This window comes from Mus musculus, chromosome 19 (genome assembly GCF_000001635.26).
Source record: "Mus musculus strain C57BL/6J chromosome 19, GRCm38.p6 C57BL/6J".
In the NCBI taxonomy this organism is placed as follows: domain Eukaryota; kingdom Metazoa; phylum Chordata; class Mammalia; order Rodentia; family Muridae; genus Mus; species Mus musculus.
The window spans coordinates 53,647,221-53,672,686 of record NC_000085.6 but is presented as its reverse complement, the minus strand read 5'-3'; the positions used below and the strand labels follow the sequence as shown (position 1 = coordinate 53,672,686).

General features: G+C 47.0%; 1 protein-coding gene across 1 annotated transcript in view; it reads right to left on the bottom strand.

The window, feature by feature from the left end:
- The window catches only part of Rbm20 (RNA binding motif protein 20), a 206,095-nt gene extending 194,397 nt beyond the window's left edge, over positions 1–11,698 (bottom strand). Inside the window, exon 1 of the mRNA XM_011247371.1 lies at positions 11,582–11,698. Within this exon, the coding sequence (XP_011245673.1) occupies positions 11,582–11,601 (20 nt within the window). The 5' untranslated portion in view covers positions 11,602–11,698. The remainder of the gene's footprint in view (positions 1–11,581) is intronic.
- Between the last annotated feature and the right edge of the window lie 13,768 nt (positions 11,699–25,466).

The window sequence follows — 25,466 nt, the reverse complement described above, 5'->3', positions numbered from 1 at the left end:
AACAGGAAAGAAGGAAAGACACTGGAGACTGTATAATACACTAGCAAAGTCATTAAAGACAGTTATAGAAGGAAAGCACAGATTTACCAGTAGTCATGTTCTTGCAATCTGAATCTAGTAGTCCTGTTATTCAGAATACATTTTACACATCTAGACCCAAATGTATTAACTTACCTGGACATTAATAGCAACTGTTACCATTTCTTTTTTTTAATATTTATTTATTTATTATATGTAAGTACACTGTAGCTGTCTTCAGACACACCAGAAAAGGGTGTCAGATCTCATTACAGATGGTTGTGAGCCACCATGTGGTTGCTGGGAATTGAACTCAGGACCTTCGGAAGAGCAGTCAGTGCTCTTCTTAACCACTGAGCCATCTCTCCAGCACCTACCATTTCTTGAATGCTTACCCTCCTTTAATTTTTACAACCACCTTACAAGCTAATGGCTGATTTTGCCGTTGTTTTAAACCCAGATTGGCAAGCACTCTACCAACTGAGCTGTATTTCCAACACAAATCATTTTTGTGCCCATTTTACAGATTAAAACAACAACCACCCAAGGCTTGATAAAGTCCAGCGACTTGGCTAACTGGGAAGGCAGTTCTCTGATCTTCTCAGAGTTGAGCTTTTATCTATTCTGCATAGTGTTCCCTGGTAAAATGGGAGCTAGAGATTTAGTTGGCCTCTCTCTGACTTCAGGGCCTGACCCTCTCTGCTGTCTGTGCCACCTCATCCTTGGCTTGCCTTCTCTCCATACTCCCTGGTTTCTCTTTTCCGGGCTCCCTGAGGTGGGCAGTATCTGCTTTCCAGTCTCTCCTCCCTGCCCTCCTGCAGATGTTTGTAAATGATCAAGAGTTCCATCCGGGTTCACAAAGAATCACCTCTCTGAAAGCAACCCAAAGAAACACACAGGAGAGACTGGCTGAAAGATGCTGTTTAAAAATAATGTGGTTACTCATGGGACTGGATGCGCATTTGAATGTGAAGGAGACAGTTAGCTGAGGTGAGGACATGACCCATGTTAGGCTCTTTTCTGCCCAACAACCCAGAGAACATCTCTCATTGGCTGCAGGAGAGAGCTTCACCTCCATCTCATTGGCCGGGAATTTACCAGCCAGACCCTTTGTCCTCTAAGAAGCCTGTGGAAGGTATTCTGCTGTGGTTAAAGTGGCTGTAGGTTGGGAGTCCAGAAATCTAGGTTCTGAAGTCTTGGGTGGGCACACATCATGTCCCCCCCATGTCCCTGAACAGAAAAGCAGTTACCCCAAACTAGTGACATCAGCATTTCACCTCTTTGTAAAGCATCGTTGTCTCAAGCCATAGGGGTCCAGTGCTTTCTTCTGCCTCTGGTTCAAGGCTTGGCAACAAACCCAAATGCAGGCTGAGTCCAGAGTCACAGAGGCTTAGAGTGGCTGTGTCCAGGCTGGCCTGGACCTGGCTCCCTGCAAAAGCAGGGTTCTGAGGCAAGCCTGGATAAGCCAGCAGACGGTCTCTCATTTACTCTTTAGAAGAAAACTTAGGTGGGATCCTGTTCGGCTTTGTGTTATAAACCAGTCACTACCGAGTCTCTCCTGGGAGGATAAGAATCGAGGTAGGTATGACATGCATGTGGGAGAAATACTAGCTGGTGGCTAATTGCGTGATTTAAGTTCCATAGGGCTCTGCACCCCCTGGGGAGACCCGGCTTCTACACTACATGCTTAATCCCTGGAGAATGTCACTGTCACTCAGAGGCCCCAGCCAAGCAATCAGTGCTTCTTGGAGAGGGGGGATTCCTTTATCCCACCCCTCCCCCAGCGTCCTCCTCTGTCTCCTCTTATCACATGCCTGCCTGTCTGTCTGTCAGGCCAGTTGGTCATCAGAGCATAAACACTTCAGGCTGTGTGCCCACCAGCTCTGGGATCAGGTGACCATTATGGAAGGCTACACCGGAGGCCTGTGCGTGCCAGCGTTTCGCCAGGGACAGTGAGAGCCTGTGACGTGCTGACCTCACAGAGTGGGCACCATTGCAGCTGGCCTGGAGCGAGTGCCGCTCCCTGGTCTGGCCTCTTTGATCATCCCTGGGCCTTCCCACAGGCACAGGAAACCTCCTCTCTCTGCGCGGACCCTGGTCTAGCCAGTTCTTTTGCCTAGTTCTGTTCTTTTGCCTCTCTTAAACCCCCATGTCACTTTCTAAGACAGAAACAGAGCCAGTTGCTGTAACTCCAGCCTTCAGGAGGCAGAGGCAGGGGAATTAGGAATCCAAAGTCATTCTTGGCTACTCAGGGAGTTTGAGGCAAACATGGGTCACATGAGACCCCATGTCAGGAAAATGATAAGAACACAGTGGGGTTACTATAAGAGTTAAATGAAAAAACAGGCCAATGCCGTCCAGCTTCTGGTAGGACTTGCTAAGCCACTGTGGGTTGGCTTCGCCTGAGAGAAGGTTGGTAATCGCCATGCAATCTTTCTCTGGGCCAGTATGTCACCACCCTCTGCATGTACAAGTCCTGGGTGAAACGATGTCATCACAGAAACAAGCAAAAGAGTGATGGGGGCACTGTCAGAGGGACTGAAGAATTCACAGAGCTTGGGGCCTGCTTCTGCTCCTTGCTATCTAGCTACCAACAGCATCTTACCCAGACTCTCAGTACTTCTCGGCTTTCCTCCGGCGCTGTGGCTCAGGATCACCTCACAGTGCACGTGGCTGTGGTAATGATGTTCTGTTTGCTCGCACATCATCCTGCAGCCAGCAAGGCCACAGCAGGAGAGCAAAGGGTGAAACTCTGGGGTCCCCTTTGCTTTCGGGGTGGGGGACAACTCAGAGCAGGGAGCTCCTACTTCCAGGGCTGTTTCCTTGAGAAATTTTATTTCAGGTGGCGCATGCCTTTGACCCCAGCACTCAGGGAACAGAGGCAGGTGTTATCTCTGTGAGTTCAAATGAAACTCAACTAAAACCCAGGAGAGGATCTGGAATATTGCTTCATTGCTAGAATGCTTGCCTAGCAGACACAGATCGCTGGTTTGTTCCTCGGTACCACATGCCTGCAATGCCAGCACTCGGGAGGTAGAGGCAGGAGAATCATGAGTTCAAGGTCATCCTGGAGAGTTTGAAGTTGCCTGGGTCAATAGGAACTGAACCGGGTCCTCCCAAAAGCCATGACGAAGACCTGACCCCCTGCTACACCAAGCTAGGTTTGGGAAATAGTCTTTGCAGGTGTAATCAAGATAGGGGTGCGTGTGAAGGCAATGCCTAATCCAACGCGATGGGTTTCTTAAAGACAGGGGGGTTGTGACACAGATGCAGAGGGGAGAGAGAGAGAGAGAGAGAGAGAGAGAGAGAGAGAGAGAGAGAGAGAGAGAGAGAGCGTGCAATGCATGAGTGGTCCTCAGACTGAGTTCTCTGGTTTCTGGAATGTTCTGCCTCTTGAACCAGGTGGGGTGGTTCTGTGGATACACTTACTTTGGGGAGGTCAATCCGGCTGTGCATACACACACACACACACACACACACACACACACACGCCATGTGTCTGCATGTATTTTTACCCTTCAGTGAGCACTTCTTTAAAAAATAAGAGAAAGAAGAGGTACACTAACTCTCACATGGTCTAGCCCAGTAGTGAAACCACAGTCCTTCCTCATGTCTCAATCTTTCCTATTCGTCTGTAGCCTTGGACACATTCCCCCCCACCTTCCCACTCCTGGGGGCCTACTGCCCACAAACGCATTCTGAGAAGGCTGGCTTTCATAATAACGTGATGTACCTACAACGTACCCAGCATCAGCTGTCAAGACTCAAGCTCCCAAGCATGAGCTATGAAGATCATTACTGAAGCAAGAATCTTCTATACCCACCAGGCGGTGGTGGCACACGCCTTTAATCCCAGAACTTGGGAGGCAGAGGCAGGCAGATTTCTGAGTTCGAGGCCAGCCTGGTTTAAAGAGTGAATTCCAGGACAGCCAGGGCCATACAGAGAAACCCTGTCTCGAAAAACAAAACAAAAGAAAAAAGAATGTCTTATACCCTGAGTACTCAGAGCTTTATTTCTCGTTTGAAACAGGGTCTCACGAAGGCTAAGCTTTCCAGAACTTGCTACACAGCCGAGAACAGTCTTGAACCTCTCCCCGTCCAGATCCCCCGCCTCTACCTCTCAAGCAAGCGCTCTACCACTCATCTATGTCACCAACATTTTTAAATTTTGAGACAGTGTCTCACTTAAGTGGCCCTAGCTGGTCTTAAACTTGTCCTCCTGCCTCCTGGGACCACTTAAGTAGGATATCCACCAATAATCATTTTAATATTCATTTTTTTTAGTTATCATTTAATATTCATTATGAATGGTTTTTTAATTATAGCAATCTATGTTCATTTTTTCTTTTTCTTTAAAATAATTTACTTAATTTTATTTTATGTGTATTGGTGTGAGGGCATCCAGATCCGCTGGGACTGGAGTTACAGCTGTGAGCTGCTATTTGAATGCTGGGAATTGAACCTGAGTCCTCCGGAAGAGCAGCCAGTGCTCTTAACCGCTGAGCCATCTCTCCAGCCCCCAGTTCATTTCAGCATTCAGGAGGCTAAGGCAAGAGGACTCCAAAGTCAAAGAGAACCTGGCCATGTATGGTAAGACCCGATCTAAAATTTAAAGAGCCAACACTAAAGAAAAGCCTAACCCCCATTCCTCTTTTTCTCACTCTTGCCAATGTACACATATTTCTCTTTTCACTAAAAGGTTTAAAAGAATCATGTGTCTTTTCCCAGTAAACTCTTCTTTTGCCCCTTTAAAACCATTTTAGACCCCTCCACCCCCAATTTTAAGAGTTCCTTGTATATTAGGGAGGGCAGGACTTTACACCTGATATTAATGTCTTGATCTTCTTTTGACTGTGCTGGTTTGTGTCTTATACATCCATTTTCATTTACTTTTATGTAGTGAAATTTACCAGTTTTTCAATATTGTTGAATTTGAGTCTTAACAGAGATAAAGTTCCCCACATTAAAACTATACACACACACACAGACACACACATATATATATAATTCTCATACCCCCTTTGAGTGCCAGTGACTTTATTTTCATGAGATGCCTGTCTGTCTGCAGATATTCCAGCATGCAGTATGAGGCATGGACCCAGTTTTATCCTTCTACAAATGGCTGTCCAGTTGTCCCCATGGCACTTTCGACGGGATCAGCTTTTCTTTCGACATTTCAGATGTCCTGCTTACTAATTTCCATGTGCACTTAAGTCTAATTCTGGACATTCCAGTTTATTTTAATAAACTCCTCATTTACCAGTTTTAATTATAAACTCTTATAGCATGATTATTGTCTGAAAAATCCTCTCTTCACCAAGCTTTTTTAGGAAATATATGTATATGTGCCTATGCATGTATATGTATGTATGTATATATGTATACATTTATTTTTTTTCATATCAGGTCCAGAAACAACTTCTCTAGAAAAAAAAAGTGTCACTTTTCTTAGGATCCCACTAAATAAAATCTATAATAAATCAAATACCATCTTGGGGAAATTAACTTTTATGGTGTTGAGCTGTCCCATCCAAAGCAAAGGGTGTCATTTGTTCTTCTGGTTTATTTTACATCCTTTGAGGGTGTCTTAAAGCTTTCCTCAGAGAGATTTTCATGACTTCAGTGGCGGCGAGTGAAACACTTGGCATCCCAGCAGATCAAAGCAGACGTTTTATTACAGAAAGAGCTGATACCGAGGGGGGAGGGCAGAGCCCAGCAAATCACCATGCTGCCGCCAGCTGCCACCCCAGTCCAGAGGGACGAGAGACCCGCAGCTGGGCAGACAACCTGCCAAGGCAGAAAGCAACACCTCTCCTGAGAGCAGACAGGATCCCACAGCTCTGGGGCCACTGGGGCCCTAGAGCTCCCAGCTGGGGGCCACTGGTGCCACCAAACTTGCCTATTACACACTTCTTTGTGTGTGCATGTGCTTGCCCGTGCCACCTGTGTGCCTGTGTTTATGTGTTGGATGTGTCTGTGTGTTTGTGTGTACGGAGGCCTGAGGCTGATATCTGGTGCCGTCCCTCTCATTCTCTGCCTTATGTTTTGGACCTACCATCTTTCAATCAAACCCAGACTTCTGTGTGGCTACATAGATCCCCACTTTGAGGAGGGCAGTCTTTCCACCTCAACCAAGCCAACTTCGACGCCCGGAGAGACCTGCCCACAGGCGTCTCTCCTAGGTGACTGGGGATCCTGACAAGCTGACAACCAGCCTCAATCATGGCCGCCAGGAAGAAAGCAAAGCAAACGAATTCAGGCTTACAGTTAGTTTGTTGGCTTTTATTCCTGCCTAGTTATATCTATTGTTAAATGTTCAAGCCATGGCAGAGTATTTTATTGTAAGCAACCTAAAGTTCTTTATTTCCAAGGGTTACTCAGGTGTGAGAGTGCATTTTTGTAATCCAAGAACTCAGGATGTGGAGACAAGAAAAGCTAGAGTTCAAAGCCAGATTCAGCTGCATATCAAGTTCAAGACCAGCCCAGGCTATGTGGGACCATGACTCAAAAGACTGCTCTTTTATATTCAATGTGTAAGGGAATATATATATATAACATGGCAACTCCTCCCAAGTATCTCTGGGTAAAGAACAGTGTGCTTGGCATGGGGACATGTAATCTCTGCACTTGGGAGGCGGGATCAGGAGTTCAGGGCCAGTGTAGAATATATAAGATCCCATCTCACAATAATAACAGTAATTATAAATTTTCTGGCTCATGAAAAAAAATGCTTAATCAACAAGAACATCACCTCTAACACAATCATCACCACCACCACCACCACCATCATCATCATCACCACCACCACTGCTCTCATCATGGCAAACACTGCTGTTTTAGACCTTTTTGCCTGGGGAATAACAAACAAATTTTAATGACGTAGGCATGGGGTGAAGAGTAGACATCTGCAAATCATAGTGGACCCTGGGCATCTCGAGGTCCCTCTCAGGGTCTATGGAGGCCATTCATTGAGTGAGCAGCCTTGTGTCCTACCATCATGTCCTGCCTCAGTCTGGAACACTGAACCCAGGTGACCATGAACTGGACTCTCTGGCACCAGGAGCCTAAACACACCCTCTGGGGCTGGGGCTGGGGCTCAGCAGGCAAAGCTCTTGCTTAGCATGCGTGAAGGCCCACATTTGGTTCTCAGCACCACACACACTCATGCCTGTCATCTCAGCACTGAGGAGGTACACACAGGAGGGTCAAAAACGTAAGATCATCCTTGGCTACAATGAGTTTGTCACCAGCCTGGGCTACCTGTGCATGTGGGTTGGTTTTTTGTTTTTTGTTTTTTTTTGTTTTTTTCAGTTTTAGTGTTTGAGGATAAGGCTTGTCTGTGTAGCCCTGGCTGTCCTGGAACTCACTTTGTAGACCAAGCTGGCCTCAAGCTCAGAGATTTGCCTATCTCAAACACAAATACCATTTTTAAATGTCTAGGGTGATTCCCACACGATGGCTAGCCTAGGTTTCACGTGCCTTTTCATATGAACTTCGCTTCCGGGCTTGGTCTTCCTGGGTCTTAATTGGCAGCTATTCTTGAGACACGATAAGGGTGGGCAAGCTTTCCACTGTGTTCCCACAGAAACCAGAGCTCTGAAGCTACCACCTGTCCTGTCGTTGCCATTTGCTGGCTGTATCTCCCATGAGGCCGTGAGGCCACGTGTCTTTTCTTCCCTCGTGTTCCTGGAGAAGGCCCAGCACAGGAGATACTAACAACTATTGATATCTGTTCCAGACTCAGATGAATATTGGCCATTGTTCTCCCAGCCCTCTTAATCACCATACCTACCAGAGGAAAGAAAAGTTGGACCAATATCAATTTTAAAAAAGCAAAGCCTGCGATAAGTAATAATGAAAAACTATCAAAGATTATATATGAAAACTTAAGGTATGAATGACCTGAGAGTATCGTGGTCAACCAAATTTCTTCTGGTGTCATCAGGAAAAGGCAGCTATTAGCATCTATGTCACTGAGAGTCAAGCATAGTGAGTGACTTGAGCCTGTAATCCCAGCGTTTGGGAGGTGAAGGCAGAAGGGTCATGAGTTCAAGGTCATCCTTGCCCGCACAGGGAGTTCAAAGCCAGCCTGGACACGTGAGATCCTGTCTCAAAAACAAAATAAGCCCCCCCCTTATTGTATCAGTCTGTTTCGATGATTAAATTAGTCAAATGTTTATTTAGAATGCTACCCACTATGACTGTGTGTTTTAAATGATAGACATTCTGTAGTTCAGAATAAATAGTAAGTGAAAAAACAAAAACTAAGAACGGCATTTCTTGGATTATGACCAATCATGCTATTGCACATCACTAAGCTCTACCTAGAGCCCCTAAATTTGTGTGTGCTTCTATTTTAATTATTAATCATTTTAAATAATAATAAAACAATGACATCTTTCTCTCTTCCTTTTCCTTCCTCTAGCTCCTCCCAGGTAACTCCCCTTCCTGTCCTCCCCTTCCCGTCCTCCCATGCTCCCTCACCCTCAGATTGATCACCTATTTTTCTTTGAATATTGTTGTTACATACATATATGTATGTGTATATATAAAGATACATGAATGTGTCTTTCGATGTCTTTTGTTTGTGTGTCTATGGTTTCAAGACTGACCACGCTGTATGTGATGATCAGTAGGGGGCACACCTCTGGGCACAGCCAGTTCTCACCCTCACAATAGTCATTAGTTGTTTTTCCTCCTTTGTTAAAGGAGGAAATCAAACTATTTCTTTCAATATAGCTAAATACTATCTCAGTTTTAAAAATAATTCCAAACATTTTGTGATTAAGATAAAAGTACCAGTTTATTATCAGTTCTGTGACTCTGGATAATTAAACAAAAATTAATCTTATGTCCTATTTGCTTTGTAGGGTTTCAGTGAATCGAATTTCCCTATCTGAAGCATCTTTGAATGTAGCCACCTACACTCTTTCTCCTGCTGGTGTTTCATGAAGTGTACACTGGCCACAGAGACAGAAATGGAGAGTCGGTCATACAAGTGACAATCAGAGCTGCCCGTGACTTTGAGAGTCCAGGCAGTCAGTATGGAAGGGATAGCCTGGGAACCTCTCTAGGGGTGTGGACTCCCAACCTGAATATGGTTCCCAGAATTCATATCTGGATTTCACAATCAGCTGTAAACACCCAGCTTAAGGACCTCCAACATCGTTGGACTTCCAGAGGCACTACACAAACATGCACATACATAAATGTATTCAAAAGATAAAAATAAATCTAAGGAGGAGGATGACGAGAAGTGGGAGGAGGAGGAGGAAAAAGATGAAGACAAGGAGGAGGAAGAGGAGGAGGAAGAGGAGGAGGGGAAGAAGAAGAAGAGGAGGAGGAGGAGGACAAGGGGGAGAAGGAGGGGGAGAAAGAGGAGAAAGAGGAGGAGAAGGAAGAGGAGGAAGAGGAGGAAGGGGAGGAGGAGGAGGAAGAGAAGGAGGGGGAGGAGAAAGAGGAGGAGGGGAGGAGGAAGAGGAGGAGGGGGAAGAAGAGGAAGAGGAGGAGGGGGAGGAGGGGAGGAGGAAGAGGAGGAGGAGAAGGGGAGGAGGAAGAGGAGGAGGGGGAAGAAGAGGAAGAGGAGGAGGGGGAGGAGGGGAGGAGGAAGAGGAGGAGGAGGAGGGGAGGAGGAAGAGGAGGAGGGGGAAGAAGAGGAAGAGGAAGAGGGGGAGGAGGGGAGGAGGAAGAGGAGAAGGGGGAAGAAGAGGAAGAGGAGGAGGGGGAGGAGGAAGAGGAGGACGGGGACAAGGAAGAGGAGGAGGAGAGGAGGAAGAGGAGGAGGAGGAGGAGGACATATCCACCATGTGAGCTTCTGGTTTGGAAAGGGCCCATTGTCAGTGACATCAAGAAGGGGTCAGGGAGGAGGTTCAGGAAGGAGCATCCTTTGATCCTCCCTAGGGCTTCAGAGGCATTTGCCCAAAATTAGCTCTTGCTTCCCACCCCAAGCATGTACGTTTCACCACCCCCCCATTCCTACCCCCGAAAGTCTCAGCCTTCACTGCTGACCCCCAAAGAGACAGGCTTCTGAGTCTACGTCCCCAGGCTAAGGAAGACACAGGTCTCCCTGAGGTGACTTCTGTGACTTTGCAGTCACGGTAACAGGTCAGCCCCAGGAAGAAGACTCCTGCTGGGGGTTCTGTCCATTTCTGGCTCCAGAAATAGCACACATTCCCCGCCTCCGGGTGCCCAGCCCACTCCCTCTGAGAACACACAGACAGAAATGGATTAAGGGAGCACTCTGCTAAATGTAAACACCCATGAGTCCAGTTGTTTCCAAGGTCCAGTGGCCTCCTCTGCACCTGTTGGCTTCCTCCCCTTCATTCAGGCTGTGTGAGACAGCCAGTCTTAGTTTGGATTACAAAGGCCACAGCACGTGAGAAACCCTCTAAGCCGCTTTTGTTACATGCTCCCAAAAGCGTCACTGTGCCATTGGAGAGGAGAGGACGGTTACATTTGGAGAAAATGACACAGCGGAGCTGTGGTTGACTGTGAGGGCCCTGGTCTGCTTAAGTCTGCTTTTCACTGTTCCCACACTACAGACACGAGGCTTAATGGTACCTCAGACTTAGGTCCCACTGCTGTTGCAGAATCCAGGACACACGTAGATGATGGGAAACCAATCTGTGCTCAAAGATACGTTAAATCTTTCCACAGCTGTTCCAAAATAAGCCTGAAAACTAACATTTTAAAGCATGTAAAAAAAAGAAGTCTAGGTCTGGATTGGAGAGATGGCTCAGTGGTTAAGAGCACTGGCTGTTCTTCCAGAGGACCCTGGTTTAATTCCCAGTACACACACACACACACACACACACACACACACACACAGAATTGCTCACAACCATCTATAACCCCAGTCCCAGGGGATGCTACTCCCTCTTCTAGACTCCAAGAACAGGAGCTGTACACACACACACACACACACACACACACACACACACATACCACACACACCACACACACACACAGACACACACACATATGTGTGTAGGCAAATATTTACACACATAAAAACAAATAAAATCCTTCCCCCCAAAAAAAGAAAGAAATCTAACCCTAATGAAAGTCAATAAAATCAAACTATAGGAAAGATGATTCAACATAAATAAAATAATATTATCTGACAAAATTATTCAATAGTGTGCTTAGACTGCATATATATGTAATATGCACACACATACACATCTTCAGAGATTAACCAAAAAAAAATAGGCCTGAGAAATAAAAAGAACCTATTAATCTTGAAAGAAAACTAAAATGAGAATTCTGTTTTGGGCCAAGATAGAATAACAGAGACTAGATTTAACCTCTTGCCTGAAATGGCCACAAGAAAAGCAGCATCAGATATGAAGCAACAGGGTTCCAGACACTTGACATGAGTGACCAAAGAGCAGCAGTCCCTGACCAATGAACGGCAGGCATGCCAGATGAGTCCCATCACCGGTACATCTCACTGCCTCGAGGAAGGTCCCATCTAACCCACCATCCAGGGAGCATGTTCAATTGCTCTGGAGTGCATCATGCCCAAAAGCAACTTGGAGACAAAAGAATTATTTTAGCTTACGCTTCCAGGTCACAGTTCATCGCTGAAGAATGTCATGGCAGGCCCTCAAAGGGAGCAGAAGCGGGAGCCCTAGAAGAAGCCTGCTCCCTGGCTTGCTCTCAGCTCAATGCTCAGCTACTTTTCCGATACACCCCACTTGCCCAGGGATGGTACCACCCACAGTTGGCCAGGCCCTCCTACACCCATTAGCAAGCAATGCTCCATAGACATTACCAGTTGCCACATGTTCAAGGCAAGGTCTAAAATGAGACTCCCTTAGCTAATTCTGGACTGTATCACGTTGATAGCTGAAGCTAACTAAGAGATAGGGGAGTTGGAGCGGAGCCTAGTTGAATCTCTGAGCTGGGGACACAGAGTAACAGTCTGACAAGCTAGAGTTCATAGGACTGAGTACCAGAAAGACAGAAGTGAAGAGATGGAGAAACTCAGACAGCAGCTGACCCCTGTGAGTATGAGGGCAGATCCCTCTGACAGGGCTACAGAGACCAGCGTCTGCCTCCCACACATGACTGTGCAGGAGCCTGGTCCCACTAGACAGACTGGGGAAGCCAACCCATGTGGCACAGGGCAGAATACTCAGGAAGATCCCGAGTTTTTGGCTTGGAGAGAGGGCTTTGAGTATTGCTCTAGGCCCCCTAAGAAACAAACAAATAAACAAAAAAGCAAGGATGGGGATGATGCCAAGGAGCAAGGTTTGGGGGGCTGCAGGGAAATCCAGTACCCAACAGAACCAAGTTCACAGTGCCTGGTGTCCATTCAATGATTTCTACGCACAGAGGCAGAAAATGCACAACCCACAAAGAAAGCAATCATCAGCCAGGTGAGCCCAGAGCAGAAGTGGTGCCACCATCAGAACTAGCAGAGAGCAGGAAATGGTGGCTACCGTCTCAGTCTCTCCACAAATGTAAGCAGAGATGCAAAACGCACTGAGAGTCTCTGGTAGAACTTGGAGGGACAAACTGCAATGATTAAGATATAATAAAATATGCCATGTGATTTATGACTGACTAGACATTCTGAAAGAAAAGTTTAGTGACCTAGAAGCTGTGGGAGCAATAGACACTGAAATGAAACCCAGGAAGAAATGAGAACCCGAGGGCTGATAGCAAGCTAGCCACACTACACATGGCTGCCTGAAGCATCATTCGCCTGCAGTCTTAGCACTTCAGGAGAGGAGGCAAAGGACTCCGAAGTTTACAGTCATCCTTGGCTACAGTCAGTTCCAGGCCAACCTGGAATTCATGAGACCTTCTCAAAAAAACAACCAAAAAAGTTACCAAAAGTTGAATGAGAAAAACAAATACAGTGACCAGGGCCCTCCAAGAAGGAGGAGAAAACAAACATAAAATGCACTGGAGGATACAGTACTGAGAGACCCCCAGCTACACTGTATCGCTACCTCAAATGAGAACTGTCTTCCAAAACCAAAAAAACAAAAACAAAAAACAACCCCCCAAAAACGGGCAGTGTTTGTTTAGCATGTACAAGGCTCTGTCCCCTAGCACTGTAAGAATGAAGAAAGGCAGAGAGTAGGGGGGAAGAGAAAAGTTACTTTAGATACCTGCAGTTGAAATAATTCAACAGACCCACACTGTAGGAGATCCCAAGGCAAGTTTTCATAAGTTCCTCAGCTCCTCAGCAGCACAGCCTGAGTTCAAAGACAACTTAACGCCAGCAAGCACTGCGCAGGTCAGCTGATTGAACAAGGATGGTCAAGGCAGGCACGGTGAGCCTCATTTTATACATGAAGAGGCTGGAGAGCCAGAGAAACCTACTCCGGCCACCTGGACAAAGCTACAGGGCTATCCGGACCGGGAGATGGTTGTTGTTTTTTATCCGCTAAGGTCTTAAGGGCAAGAGCAGAAAGGTGGTCTTAGGGGCCAGCCTTCCCCTGGCAAGGCACACACAGACAGAGATCTCTCTGCAATCAGGAAGACGCCCCATCCTTGGCCCACCTGCTTGGCTCCTCATGCTAAGGATTCAGTGAATGAAATACAAATTCTAGCACACAAAGGGCCATGTTCAGGGAGTCCTGGCCCTGCAAGCTGGTACCTCAGAGGACCTCATAAAAGATGCCTTGCACCTCACCAAGAGCAGATTATCTTACTTCTGGGTATACCCATGAAAAAGAGAGGAACCCCAGTAGTCCGTTGTATTCCCCAAAGCAATACTCCCTGTATTCTAGAACACTGGACCTACTCCCTTTGATGACCCCAATAAAATGTTCCAATGATAATGTGTTTGGCTTTATTAATGAAGAATTCCTGCTTGGAAATACCAGAAGTGGCTCTGCACACCTAATGAACATGGTCAGATGTGGATCTGCACTTTGCCCACCATTGGGGTGCTGGGCACAGCCACTTGGGCAGGTGGACATGGGAAGGGGTAGATTGCTTTTGCCCAGCACAGCCACCGTCATGTGCTGGGCTTCAGGGACACATGGAGACACTGTTCAGAGGGTGGGAAAACACAGCCTAGGTGTGGGAAGCCGAAGCTGGGGTTCCCTGACTCCCAGACATGCTGAGGTGCCGCACAGAGGAATCAGGAATGAAGGATCAGGGGTCCACAGCCCCGCGATGAGGCTGGGACCATTGCGGGCCCCGTGGACTGAGGATGAACCCCGGGTCAACGGAATGGGGAACTCTGGCTTAGCTCATTGGCAACTGTCCTTAGCTTGGCCTTGGCAACGGTTGTCTCTGTCTGAGAGAGGCCTTCTGCGGGAGACTTAGGCTGTGGCTCCGTAGTCCAAGACTTTCTCCATGCTGACCACAGCCATTTCGATGGAAGAGACTGTTCATGTTTTTACATACCATTTGTTGACTGTTCATTGTGGAAAATGGGTGCATACCACCTCCTCAGGGTGGACCAGGGATTAAATACCTTTTGCAGGGAGGAAGGGGATGTCCAGGAAGGGAAGTTTATTGGCTAAACCCTCAGGACCTCTAGATACCTCATCAGCATGGAGAACTCTGTTCTGGGCTGCGTGACCAAGAATCTGGCAGGGACGAGGGAGGTGCTACTGTCTCAGATGTGTATCTGAGTTCTGGGGTCTCAGAGCAACTTTACCTTATCAAGTTTCCTGGCATGGTCCCTTGTCCCACAGTCAGGGCTAATCTGCATGGCTTCTAGACTCTGCTAGGTGCTTCGTGAGGCCCCCTCCCCCCACCGTCCTCACCCCCTTCTGAGGTTGGCTTAAATGACAGCGTCGCTCCCACGTACAGCAGCCTCTCTATGCATGAGGGTGTAATTGAGGACCAAGGGGGTCCCTATACATACCTACTCCTCATACATACAGATGATAAAGTTTAATTTATAGATTACGTGTAATAGATCCAGTAATAATAGAACTACAACAAAATGCTGTAGCAAAGGGGAGGCTGGGTCCTTCATGGGCACTCAGATGTCCTGTGAGAATGGAGAACACAGTTGAGCTGAGATGCGGTAAGACTCACTCAGTCCTGATATCATGTTGGGACCCATTTCCTGTCCTTGACTTCCAGCCACAAAGTTAAGATCTTTCTGCCTTAATTAAGGCTCTTATCACACACTGTGGAGGTATCAGTCACAGGGTGAGGTGCGACTTCGGAGTTAGCACACACGCCCCCTCCTTCTTCACAGTTCCCTGGATAGAAGAATCATACTTTCCACAGACCTTAGCATCCTCAGTAGACCTACCTTTCTTCCTCTCTTTCTTCCTCTTTCTTTTCTTCCTTCCTTCCTTCCTTCCTTCCTTCCTTCCTTCCTTCCTTTCTTTCTTTCTTTCTTTCTTTCTTTCTTTCTTTCTTTCTTTCTTTCTTTCTTTCTTTCTTTCTCTCTCTTTCTCTCTTTCTCTCTTTCTCTTTTTCTTTCCTCCTTGAGAATTTTTGCCTTCAACTTAAGGGAACCACTCACTTTAAGGCTTCTCTTGGACATATTCAAATTGACATCATTGCTTTTATTTTATTTTTTTAGAGCTAGTGGTCATAAGTAAAATAATGACCCAAGCAGCAACACTGTTGCAACCCAATAGCCCCTCCGATAACCAAGGTGACTACTAAGTAACCAGCAGGTGGGTAGTGTATAGCCATGGACACTCTGCACAAAGAGAAGATTTGCCTATGGGATAGGATGGTACAAGACAGTGTAACATTTCATCAGAACAGCATGCACTTTCAAACTTAGGAATAGTTTGTTTCTCAAATTTCCAACTCCACATTTTCAGGTCACAGTTAATCGCAAGTGGCCAAAAATACAGAAGGAATACAGTAGAAGAGGAAGGAGTAAAGTATTTTGAGTCTTTACTTTAGCTACACTAGTGGGTGGCTAGTGATAACACAGAGCGTTTTGTTTTCTTTCTGAACTTCCAGTGGCCATTGACTTTTGCAAAGTGCTTGTTGAAACCTGCCGTCCATTTTTAAAACTATAATTGTGTGGCCTGTATTTTTCCCAATCTAATTGATAGCTTAGTTTGTGTTACATGTTTTGTGAGTGAATTTGAACTTCCCGTTTTGCTTTTTTTTTTTTTTTTTTTTTTTTTTTTGATTTTTCGAGACAGGGTTTCTCTGTGTAGCCCTGGCTGTCCGGGAACTCACTCTGTAGACCAGGCTGGCCTCGAACTCAGAAACCGCCTGCCTCTGCCTCCCGAGTGCTGGGATTAAAGCGTGCACCACCACGCCTGGCCCCGTTTTGCTTGAGATTGATTTGTACCTTTTTTTTCCTAATTCAGTCTTCATCCATTGCTCATTCTTAGATTGGGTGTTAGCCATTCTCTCTCTCTCTCTCTCTTAAAGATTTATTTTATTATATCTAAGTGCACTGTAGCTGTCTCCAGACACACCAGAAGAGGGAGTCAGATCTCATTACGGATGGGTGTGAGCCACCATGTGGTTGCCGGGATTTGAACTCGGGACCTTCGGAAGAGCAGTCAGTGCTCTTAACCACTGAGCCATCTCTCCAGCCCTCTCTTTTAAAAGTTTAATGACATTTTCATTTTCTTGTGCATGTGTATGTGTGAGAGCACAGAATGAGAGTGGAGGTCAGAGGACAACTGGTAGAGATTGGCTCTCTCCTCCCACCACTCCAGTACTGGGAACAAAGCTCCGGTCATCCCATTTGACTGCACGTGCCTTTACGTGTGAAACCATCTTGCCAACCCTTTGGCCTTTGCCTTATAAAAATTTTCTGTCTTTATTTGGAGCTTAGTGTTATGCCTTAATAACAACATGGGTTTTGTCTTTTTGTTTTGTTTTTTGAGACACATTTCTCTGTGGGGAGGAGAGAGGAGCTTGAGTTCTTTCTCAAATACTCATTAGCTCACAGGGAGGTAATTTGTGTCCCCTGGGCTTTACCCATTAGTTATTACACACACACACACACACACACACACACACACACACACAGAGAGAGAGAGAGAGAGAGAGAGAGAGAGAGAGAGAGAGAGAGAGAGAGAGAGAGGGAGGGAGAGGGAGAGGGAGAGAGAGAGAGGGAGAGAGAGAGAGAGAGAGAGAGAGAGGTGGTGTGGGCAGGGTCCTTTGGATAAACAGAACCGATAGAATAAGTATTTGTTATAGAAGATTTATTTGCCGGCTAGCTCACACTGTGGTCTGGATGGTCCTACAATGGCTGTCTCACACTGGAGGGGCTGAGGACCTCGTAGTTGCTTGGCTGGTAAGGTTGGATGCCTCCTCAGACCCATTCAGGCCCAGAAAGTTCATGGAGCCTCTGGTCTTCAGTGCACTCTGAGAGGCGAAGCTGGGTCCTCATATCAGTGAAGGAATGTAGCAGAGGGAGCAACAATGTATATGAATGAGCCTCCAGAGCGAAGGCGAGCATCCAAAATGGCTGCTTCTTCTCTTTGTAGATTAAAAAATTATTATGTTCTGTATGTATTAATTAATGCTGGAAATTAATACAGAGGCAATAATTCCTTAACCAGCTTCTTTTGCAAATAGAGACCTTTTAATATTTCAAAGCCTTGTGTTATTTCACACACACACACACACACACACACACACACACACACACAGACCTGAGCTCTTTCCTGGGCGGACTCTCAGCTAGCCATCTAAGTTCACCTGACCACCTAGCCACGTGGCTAGCTATACCTTCCAGGCCTGTAATTGTGTCCATCTCCTTCCATGTCTCCTGTCAAAAACCTTTCCCCCTTCTTCCCAAGGCTTCTTTCCCCCTCCCAGGAAATCCCACCTTTCGCTTCCTGTCCAGCTAACTGGCCATCACAGTTTTTATTAAAGCCAATCAAAGGATATCTTTAGGTAGGTGAGGAAGGACAGAGACACAGTTCCACACAGCACACCCCAACATTCCTTTCTTCCCTTGATCAGGGCTGCCACTGGAAAGAGGAGTTGCCCATAGTTACATGGATCTCTGCACATCAATGGATCAGAAAGAAAATTCTTCACAGGAGCACGAAGCAACGTGCCTCTTAGCTAATTCTAGATCCAGGCAAGTAGACAACCATGATTAACCGTCACACCCACAAAAATAGGAATCATAGGATCCTGTGAGGAGGGGTTGCCAGAATTAAATGAGGTAGGTAGTTCATGAAGAGCATCCTAACACACCACAGGTCACGTGTCCAATACATGACAAGTCCTCCATAAAAAACCTCCTCGGCCCCATTTGTGTACAGGTGTGTGTGTGTGTGTGTGTGTGTGTGTGTATGTATACGCGCGCACGTGCGCATGTAACAGGTGTAAGTGAGTGTGTGTTTGTGAGAGGGAGGAGGCAGGGCCAGGCTGTGGGACAGGGCACAGTTGGCTCAATTACTCATGGCCTCAAAATAAAAAAGCTGCTTGAAGTATTTACAGGCCCCAGGATGATTGTAAATCCCACAGCCCTGGCTCCTGGCCAGAATACTCTCCACTTACCCTCCCCCGTCCTCTCCACTGGTGGCCAAGCATGGCTGCCTCCCTCTCTCCCCCAGAGAGCCTGGAGCACGAACATCCAAGGGGGCAGACACCAGGGTGGTCCAAAGGGAGGAGACTTGGAGTTTGGTGGTCTGCTAGGCTTTGTGGAGCCCGTGTCTGGACCACTCGCTTGGTCTGGGGACCCCTCTAGGTAAGGGGATTACAGTAGAACCAAAGGACAGCCGGGTGTGCAGTTCCTAAGTCCCCAGCACGCTGGCTCCAACACCCAGTTTCAGGAAGTAGGCTGGGCCTTGCAACTTGCTACACAAATTGGATGAGTGGAAGTGAGAATCCGGAACTTCCCAGGAGAGGCCATTAAAAGCCCAGACCCAGCCATTCGTTAGCACCATCTCTTGCGCCCCGTGCTTCTCTGTAAGTCCAGCTCGGAGAAATTACTTGCTTTCTCGCTGCCAGTGCCAGCCTGGCGGGCTCTTAAGTTGCCCGACAACTCACCAGAGTGAAGTTACTTTGGACATCTGACAACTCAGTCACACTTAAGTGACCACTACTGATGCCACAAGCTGAGAAGAGCCACTTAGCTGAGCCTTGCCCAGATTCCTGACCCGAAAAATCAAGCATGTGATAAGATGGTGGGTACTCTGATCTGAGTTTTGGTGCCATTTGTTACACAAAAATAGACATGGTGTGATAATTATCTTGAAAAGCTGTCTGCTGGGTTCTTTCTAGAGTGAGATCATATACTCCTGAGTTTTATACGTGTTCTAAGCGCGAATTATTGTATTTATTATTTAGAGACAGGATTTCTCAGCTGTCCTTAAACTCCAGGAATCGAACTCAAAGTGGATTTGTTTTTTGTTTTTTTTTAAAAAAAAAATGTTAAAATTGCCTCCTTGACATCCTCCCCCTTCCCCCAAAAATAGCACAAGCTTTTCATTGTGCTCAGGAAGCAGAAGATCTCCGAGAGGTCTAGGCCAGCCAGGGCCACAGAAGGAGACCCTGCCTAAAAACAAAACAAAACAAAACAAAACAAAACTGTGCCTAGACTCCAAATATAATAAACCTAATTTAGATGGCCACACACACACACACACACACACACACATGTGCGCACGGGTGGAGACTACAGCTTCATTCTTTCCAAACGTATTCCAGGCCGTTTATTCTCACTTCATTCTTGGTTCTTTCAGTGTCTTTGAATACCGAATCATGCAACCTCCCCGTATTGCCAGAGAAAAAATGCGGAAAAAGATTTAGCAAATGTCCCAAGACCACATGATCAAGTGACAGAGCGCAGGTTCGAAGTCCATTCTTTTCGATTTGTCCCCATGGAATATGTCCGTTGCTCAGGCAGGCTGTGCTGGTGACGGTGGAGCAAAAGTGGAGGTCCCAAGGCCCCACCAAAGCTGCCTGCCCCCAGGAGATAAACAAGGAACAACCCAGCCATTCTTCACCAGCCCAAGCCCCCTCCTCAGGCCCCTGCCACAGCTGTCACCGTCACAGCCTCTGATCCAATTACAAACCCAGGGCTCCCACTGCTTTCTTCTCCTAGTCCACAGGAGACCAGGGACCCATCTTTCCTGGGAACGTGGAAGCCAACCCTCAAATCTGTCAAAGGCCCTGCCAGATGCTGACATCCTGCCCACCCCGTTCTGAGCTCGTTCCCTGGTGTCTAAGGCGGCTGGTGCTGAAGAGGGTCCTGCCATGAGGATCTGCGGAATCCTGCAGTTGGTTTTGTTTGGATGTGTACCAGCCTGGGCGCTGCACCTGCTGCTATGGAGGTCATTTCCTTCTTCCCACCCAGGCCCTGTCTTTCTCTCTACTTCCCAGCTAGTATATGCACACATGCAGTCACTGACTCTCCACCTAGGGAATGCCCCCCACCATCACTCGCCCCCACAATTTCACCTCCGCCCCTCCCACTCAGGCCTCTGGTGAATGATACGGTGAAGAGACACAGAGCAAGACTAGCCCTGTGCTTCATTTAGTTTGGTGGCTTTGGGTCGTTTCTTAAACTCAGTATTCTCCATCTGAAATTGATTCATCATAGAACCCGACTCATAGGTTTTTCTGTCCTTGATAGATGATACAAACCCAAAGCCATCTCCCAGATCAACCCATGCGCTAGCATTCCTCTGTCAGGAATAGCAACCCCCTTCTCTTCACCCTCAGCCTTCATTTGGCCTAAAGAACTGTTTGGCCTCCTTGCCTGCCAACCTTGTGAGCCAAGGACTCCTCACCTCATACTTCAGAGAAGCTTCAGGTGTTTAGAAAGTATAACCAGGGGTTGGAGAGATGGCTCTGTGGTTAAGAGCCCTGGCTGCTCCTCCAGAGGTCATGATTTCAATTCTCAGCAACCATGTGGAGGCTCACAACCATCTGTAATGGAATCCAATGCCCTCTTATGGTACACAAGTGTACATGCAGATAGAGCACTCATATACATAATATAAATAAATCCTAGGAAGGAGGGAAGAAGGAAGGAAGGAAGAAAGGAAGGAAGGAAGGATCCAATCCCCTCAAACAAGGCACAAGTGTACTGCAAACTTTCACAGCTCTATGCTGGAAGCACGCCCCCCACCCCCCACCCAGGTCAGCTGACCTTCTAAAAGATAAAGGCAATTGTTTGATCCACTACTTCCTGATTAATAACTGGACTCTATAAAAGAAGCTGTTGATTTATGGGAGAACACACAACTGCTAAATTGGAAATGGCCCGTCACTAAGAAAAGATAGCCCTAAGGATTGTGGGTCCACTGTCCTACTGAACTTTGGCCAACCTTCTGGTCCCCACATTAATTAATGAGGTAAGGAAATTGTTGACATATATTCCTTGTGGATGGGACTCTTCTAGACTTTTCAAAATCACACACATCACCAGAGATCTCCAGTCTCGGGAGGAGGGTGACGCTGAGATGGGAGGACTCTGGAGGATAAGAATTGGGAGGAAGGAAGGTGAAGCGACCATGAATGATAAGGACTGTGCTTGAGGCAGGGATGTGCACCTGTGTTCTGGATAACAATGTGTAAGGCACTGTGGTTAAAGGATAGGTGTACGAGTGCAAAGGGCGTGTGTATGTTTGGGGGGAAGGGGCAACAAAACAACTAACGTGATTGTTGACAAGAGGCGAGGCAACGTGTCAGCCACCCCTTTGCTGGACCTTCTCTGAGCCCGAAAGGGGGATAAGAAAACCTGATCTCAGGGCTGACAGATGGCTCAGGGCTTAAGAACATTTGCTCTACCATCATGAGCACCTAGGTCAGATCCCAGAACTCATTTAACAAGCAGAGCATCCTCATAAATACCTGTAGCCCTAGCTTCAAGGTGGAGAGCAAGATAGGGAGGCAGGGGAATTGCTGGCTTCCAGTCTAGCAGAAAAACCATGCACCCCAGATTCAGGAAGAGACTTGGCTCAGAGGAGGAGGCCGTGATAAAGGAGATATACTCTCCTGGCATCTGCATGCACGCAGACATGCATATAGCACACACGAGCTAAAGAAAACCTGGTCTCCATCCAAGATGGTTTCAAAACAGAAATCCAGGTCCTTAGGTGGTAACAAGGTTTAATTGGTCGGAGGTCAGGTTCTAAAAGGCTTGCTTATTGGTGGGGGCTTGAGGAAGGTATGCCCACATAGAAGACCGAAGAGACATCTGGTCCAAAACATGAAAGCCACTCATGTGACAGTTTGGATTCTGAGCAAGGCCACTGTGGCTTTCCGTACTGGCTGGGCTAGAGACAAGCAGTGACTGGGGTCATCTTAGTTTCAGGAAAAGTTCTCTAAAATCCAGTTTATCCACTTCACAGACCCACAGACCAGCATTTGCTCTGTCAGAGGTCTTAGTAGGTCTGACTGTGCTCGGGGGCAAATTCCCCTGGCTATCTGGGCTTGCCTAATGAGATTTAAAAAAAAAAAATCACACTTCACCAACCATTCTGTATGTTTTTTTTTTTAATAAGATTTTTATTTATGAGTATGTGTATGTTTTTGGGTGAACATGCTGGATCCTGGAGCTGCAGTTACAGGTGGTATGTGGGTGTTGGGGACAGAACCACAGCCTTCTGCATGAGCAGTCACGGTTACCGGCGGAGCCATCTCCCCAGCTCTTTGTTAGTTGCTTTCTCATCACCGTGACCAAAGTACTTGAAAGAGACAAACTCAGGGAGGAAATGTTTATTTTGGCTCAGTTTCAGGGGGATTTCAGTCAATCACAGGGCGAGGCAGGGTGGAGTGGCTGTCCTGACAGGAGCATGAGGCAAGGCAGCTGCTCACATTTTAATGGACCAGGAAGCAGGAATAGATGGAACCTTCAAAGACTTGCCCCCAGTGACTTCACCCCACTTCCAGACCCCAGCCCTTCAGGGCACAGCTGGAGACCAGTGAACAAACAGACCAGGGCTTCAGTCTGTGAGGCCACTGTGAATCCAAAGTACAACCCTCCAAGTGACCACAATGGAGCAGAGACTGCAGCACGGACTCATATGAAAACCTTTCTGGTTTGCTAATGAGACAGGATGGATGTGTGCCCTGCACATACACATGTCTAAAGGAGGTTCTGCTGTCCTACTCAGTCACCAGCTGCCCATTCCCAACGCAGTAAAATGGGTCGCTCAGCTTCGCTTTACCACCTGGTCACCATGCTCTGTGGGTGGAGTGAATTGGGGCAGCACGAGTTTGTGGGAGAAGGTCCTTAAGCCACTCATCCACAGTGACAGAGCATCACCTCTGGTGAAACTTGGAAGTGGCAGGACCTCTTAGGATGGCTTTTCGTGGCTTGGTAGGCAATAGGGTAGAACAGGTCTTCCTGGGGTGTCCAGAGATCACACAGTGACTGCTACCAATAATTCGAAAACACTAAGTGGATTAAAATGCCAAAACCACAGGACACAGAGGGAACTTAGAAACCATACATGAAACAGAACGAAAGGCAACCTCTGCTTTAGGAATGCCAGGCTGCAGAGAACCAGGATGCCTCTGCGCTTAAATGAGGACTCAGAAGGCAGAAGGAACAAAGGAGCAAGCGCGTGCTCTGCAGAGAATAAGCAGGCCTGGCGTGAGGAAGGGTTGCCATCTTTACAACACCCAGGCTTCCTGCTGTTTCCGGAACAGTGACACAACCTGTTGTGAGCGCAGCAGGCACCTTTGCCCCAAAGCTCACTTAGGAGTGAGCTGCAAGCAGTTAACACTTCGCTCATAAAGTGCTGCCCCAGAGGTCTCAGTTATACCACACCCTGACCTCACAGCGGCTGCAACTCTAGCGAGGAATCAGTGTGGAAGAAAACCTGAGATCCCAAATCTGAGGGGTCAGCATGTATCAAGGGCTCCCTCTAGTGGCTACGGGGAAAACAGCTTGAGATTTAGGCTGAGAGAAAATGGAGCCCCTACACAATGCTGAAGAAAGCACCTTTCTAACTGTGAGGAGGCAAGGTAGGCTGGAAACGGCTCCCAAGAAGTCTTTGCCTTAAGTGGCACTGTACATCAGACATTAATAGGCTCTGACACTCTAGTCCCAAATAATTTGGCTCTAAACCCATGTCCTTCAGGCTTTGGGGCTCTATTATATCACCACCACCACCACCACCACCACCACCACCACCACCACCACCACCACCACCACCACCACCACCACACACTTGCTTCTCTGCACACACACCAGAAGGTGTCTGATACCTCGGGACTTAGTTACAGGCAGCTGGAAGCTACCCGATATGGATTCTGAGAACCAATCAGCAAGCGCTCTTCTTAACAGCTGAGCTATCAATTTTAATGGCTGAATAATTTCTTGAAGACACTCAATTACACAGTCCATCAAAGATAATGTTCAAACGTTAAGGTCTCTGGAAAACTCATACCACAGTGTGCCAACCTGACAGAGTAAATATATCCACATTCTTTTTGCAACCCTAATCTCCACGCTGCCTCGTGTTCTGTGTAGCTACTGGCTGCCACAAGGCCTCTTACACCCAGGAGACACTCTGTCTCTAGGAAGGGGTGCCTGTCGGCCACACGGTGGCAGATTTATAGATAACACTGGCACCTTCCTTGCAGAAGCCTGGCAACTGGAGGTAACTCAAGTCTCCCTGGGACATGGGTAAGTGTGACCTAAGTGTTCCTAAGTTGGTGAGTTCTTTAAACAAACAAACAAACAAAAAACTAACAACAAAAAAAGGCAAAGGGCAGAGACAAAGTGAAGGTGGCAATCATCTATAACCTTAAAATTCGTCTTTGTGTAACGTGCAAGGCCACCTGCAAATAAATGTGTGAGTTTCTTGAGAGAAGGGACCCACGGCTTGGTTCTGTTATCTAAGTGTGCTAATATGTTCACTTGGGCCACCTGCCTGATCTGGGCTTCACATCTCATCTGTAAAATTAGAATATTAAACTAAAATAAAGAAATGCATCTCTGGAACTAAATATATTCTAACTGCAAGGTCCCGTTATTTTTAGCTTAATGTGCAAACACCAAAGCCATATTTAAAGAGGACTTGCTTTGCCAAACCTGAGCTCTAGACAAACCAATGTTTCTTGTAGAGATGTTAATCTACTTTATCAAGATTTAACGTGACCCAAGCCGTAACCTATTTCTAGGCAAGGCTACGACTAAACCAGATTTCATTGGCGTTGCTTTTCCCAGGTGAAATTAGACACAGGGCAGCAGGGCCCCACCCTCACAACAGGGCAATGCTATCCAACAACACAGCATATAGAGAGAAAATGAACCCTCAAGGAGGCACAGCTGCCTACAGGCAGTGCCCACTCTGCGAAGCCAGCAGCTCGCTGCTGTGGCCTGTAAGGACCACTGGCTCGGACAGCGAAGTCTCCTCCCAAACACCATCCAACCAGCAGGCTCCTGCGAGCTGAATGGAGAACTAGCTCCTTCTAGAGTTGTTAGGAAACCTTTAAACCATCAAGCCAAGTGAGTGTTTGAAAACACATTTTTGCTGATGCTTAATTTTAAAAAGAATCATTAAAAAATCAGTTTTTGCCCTTTCCCACTTCTGAATTTGTACTTTCCAAAAACT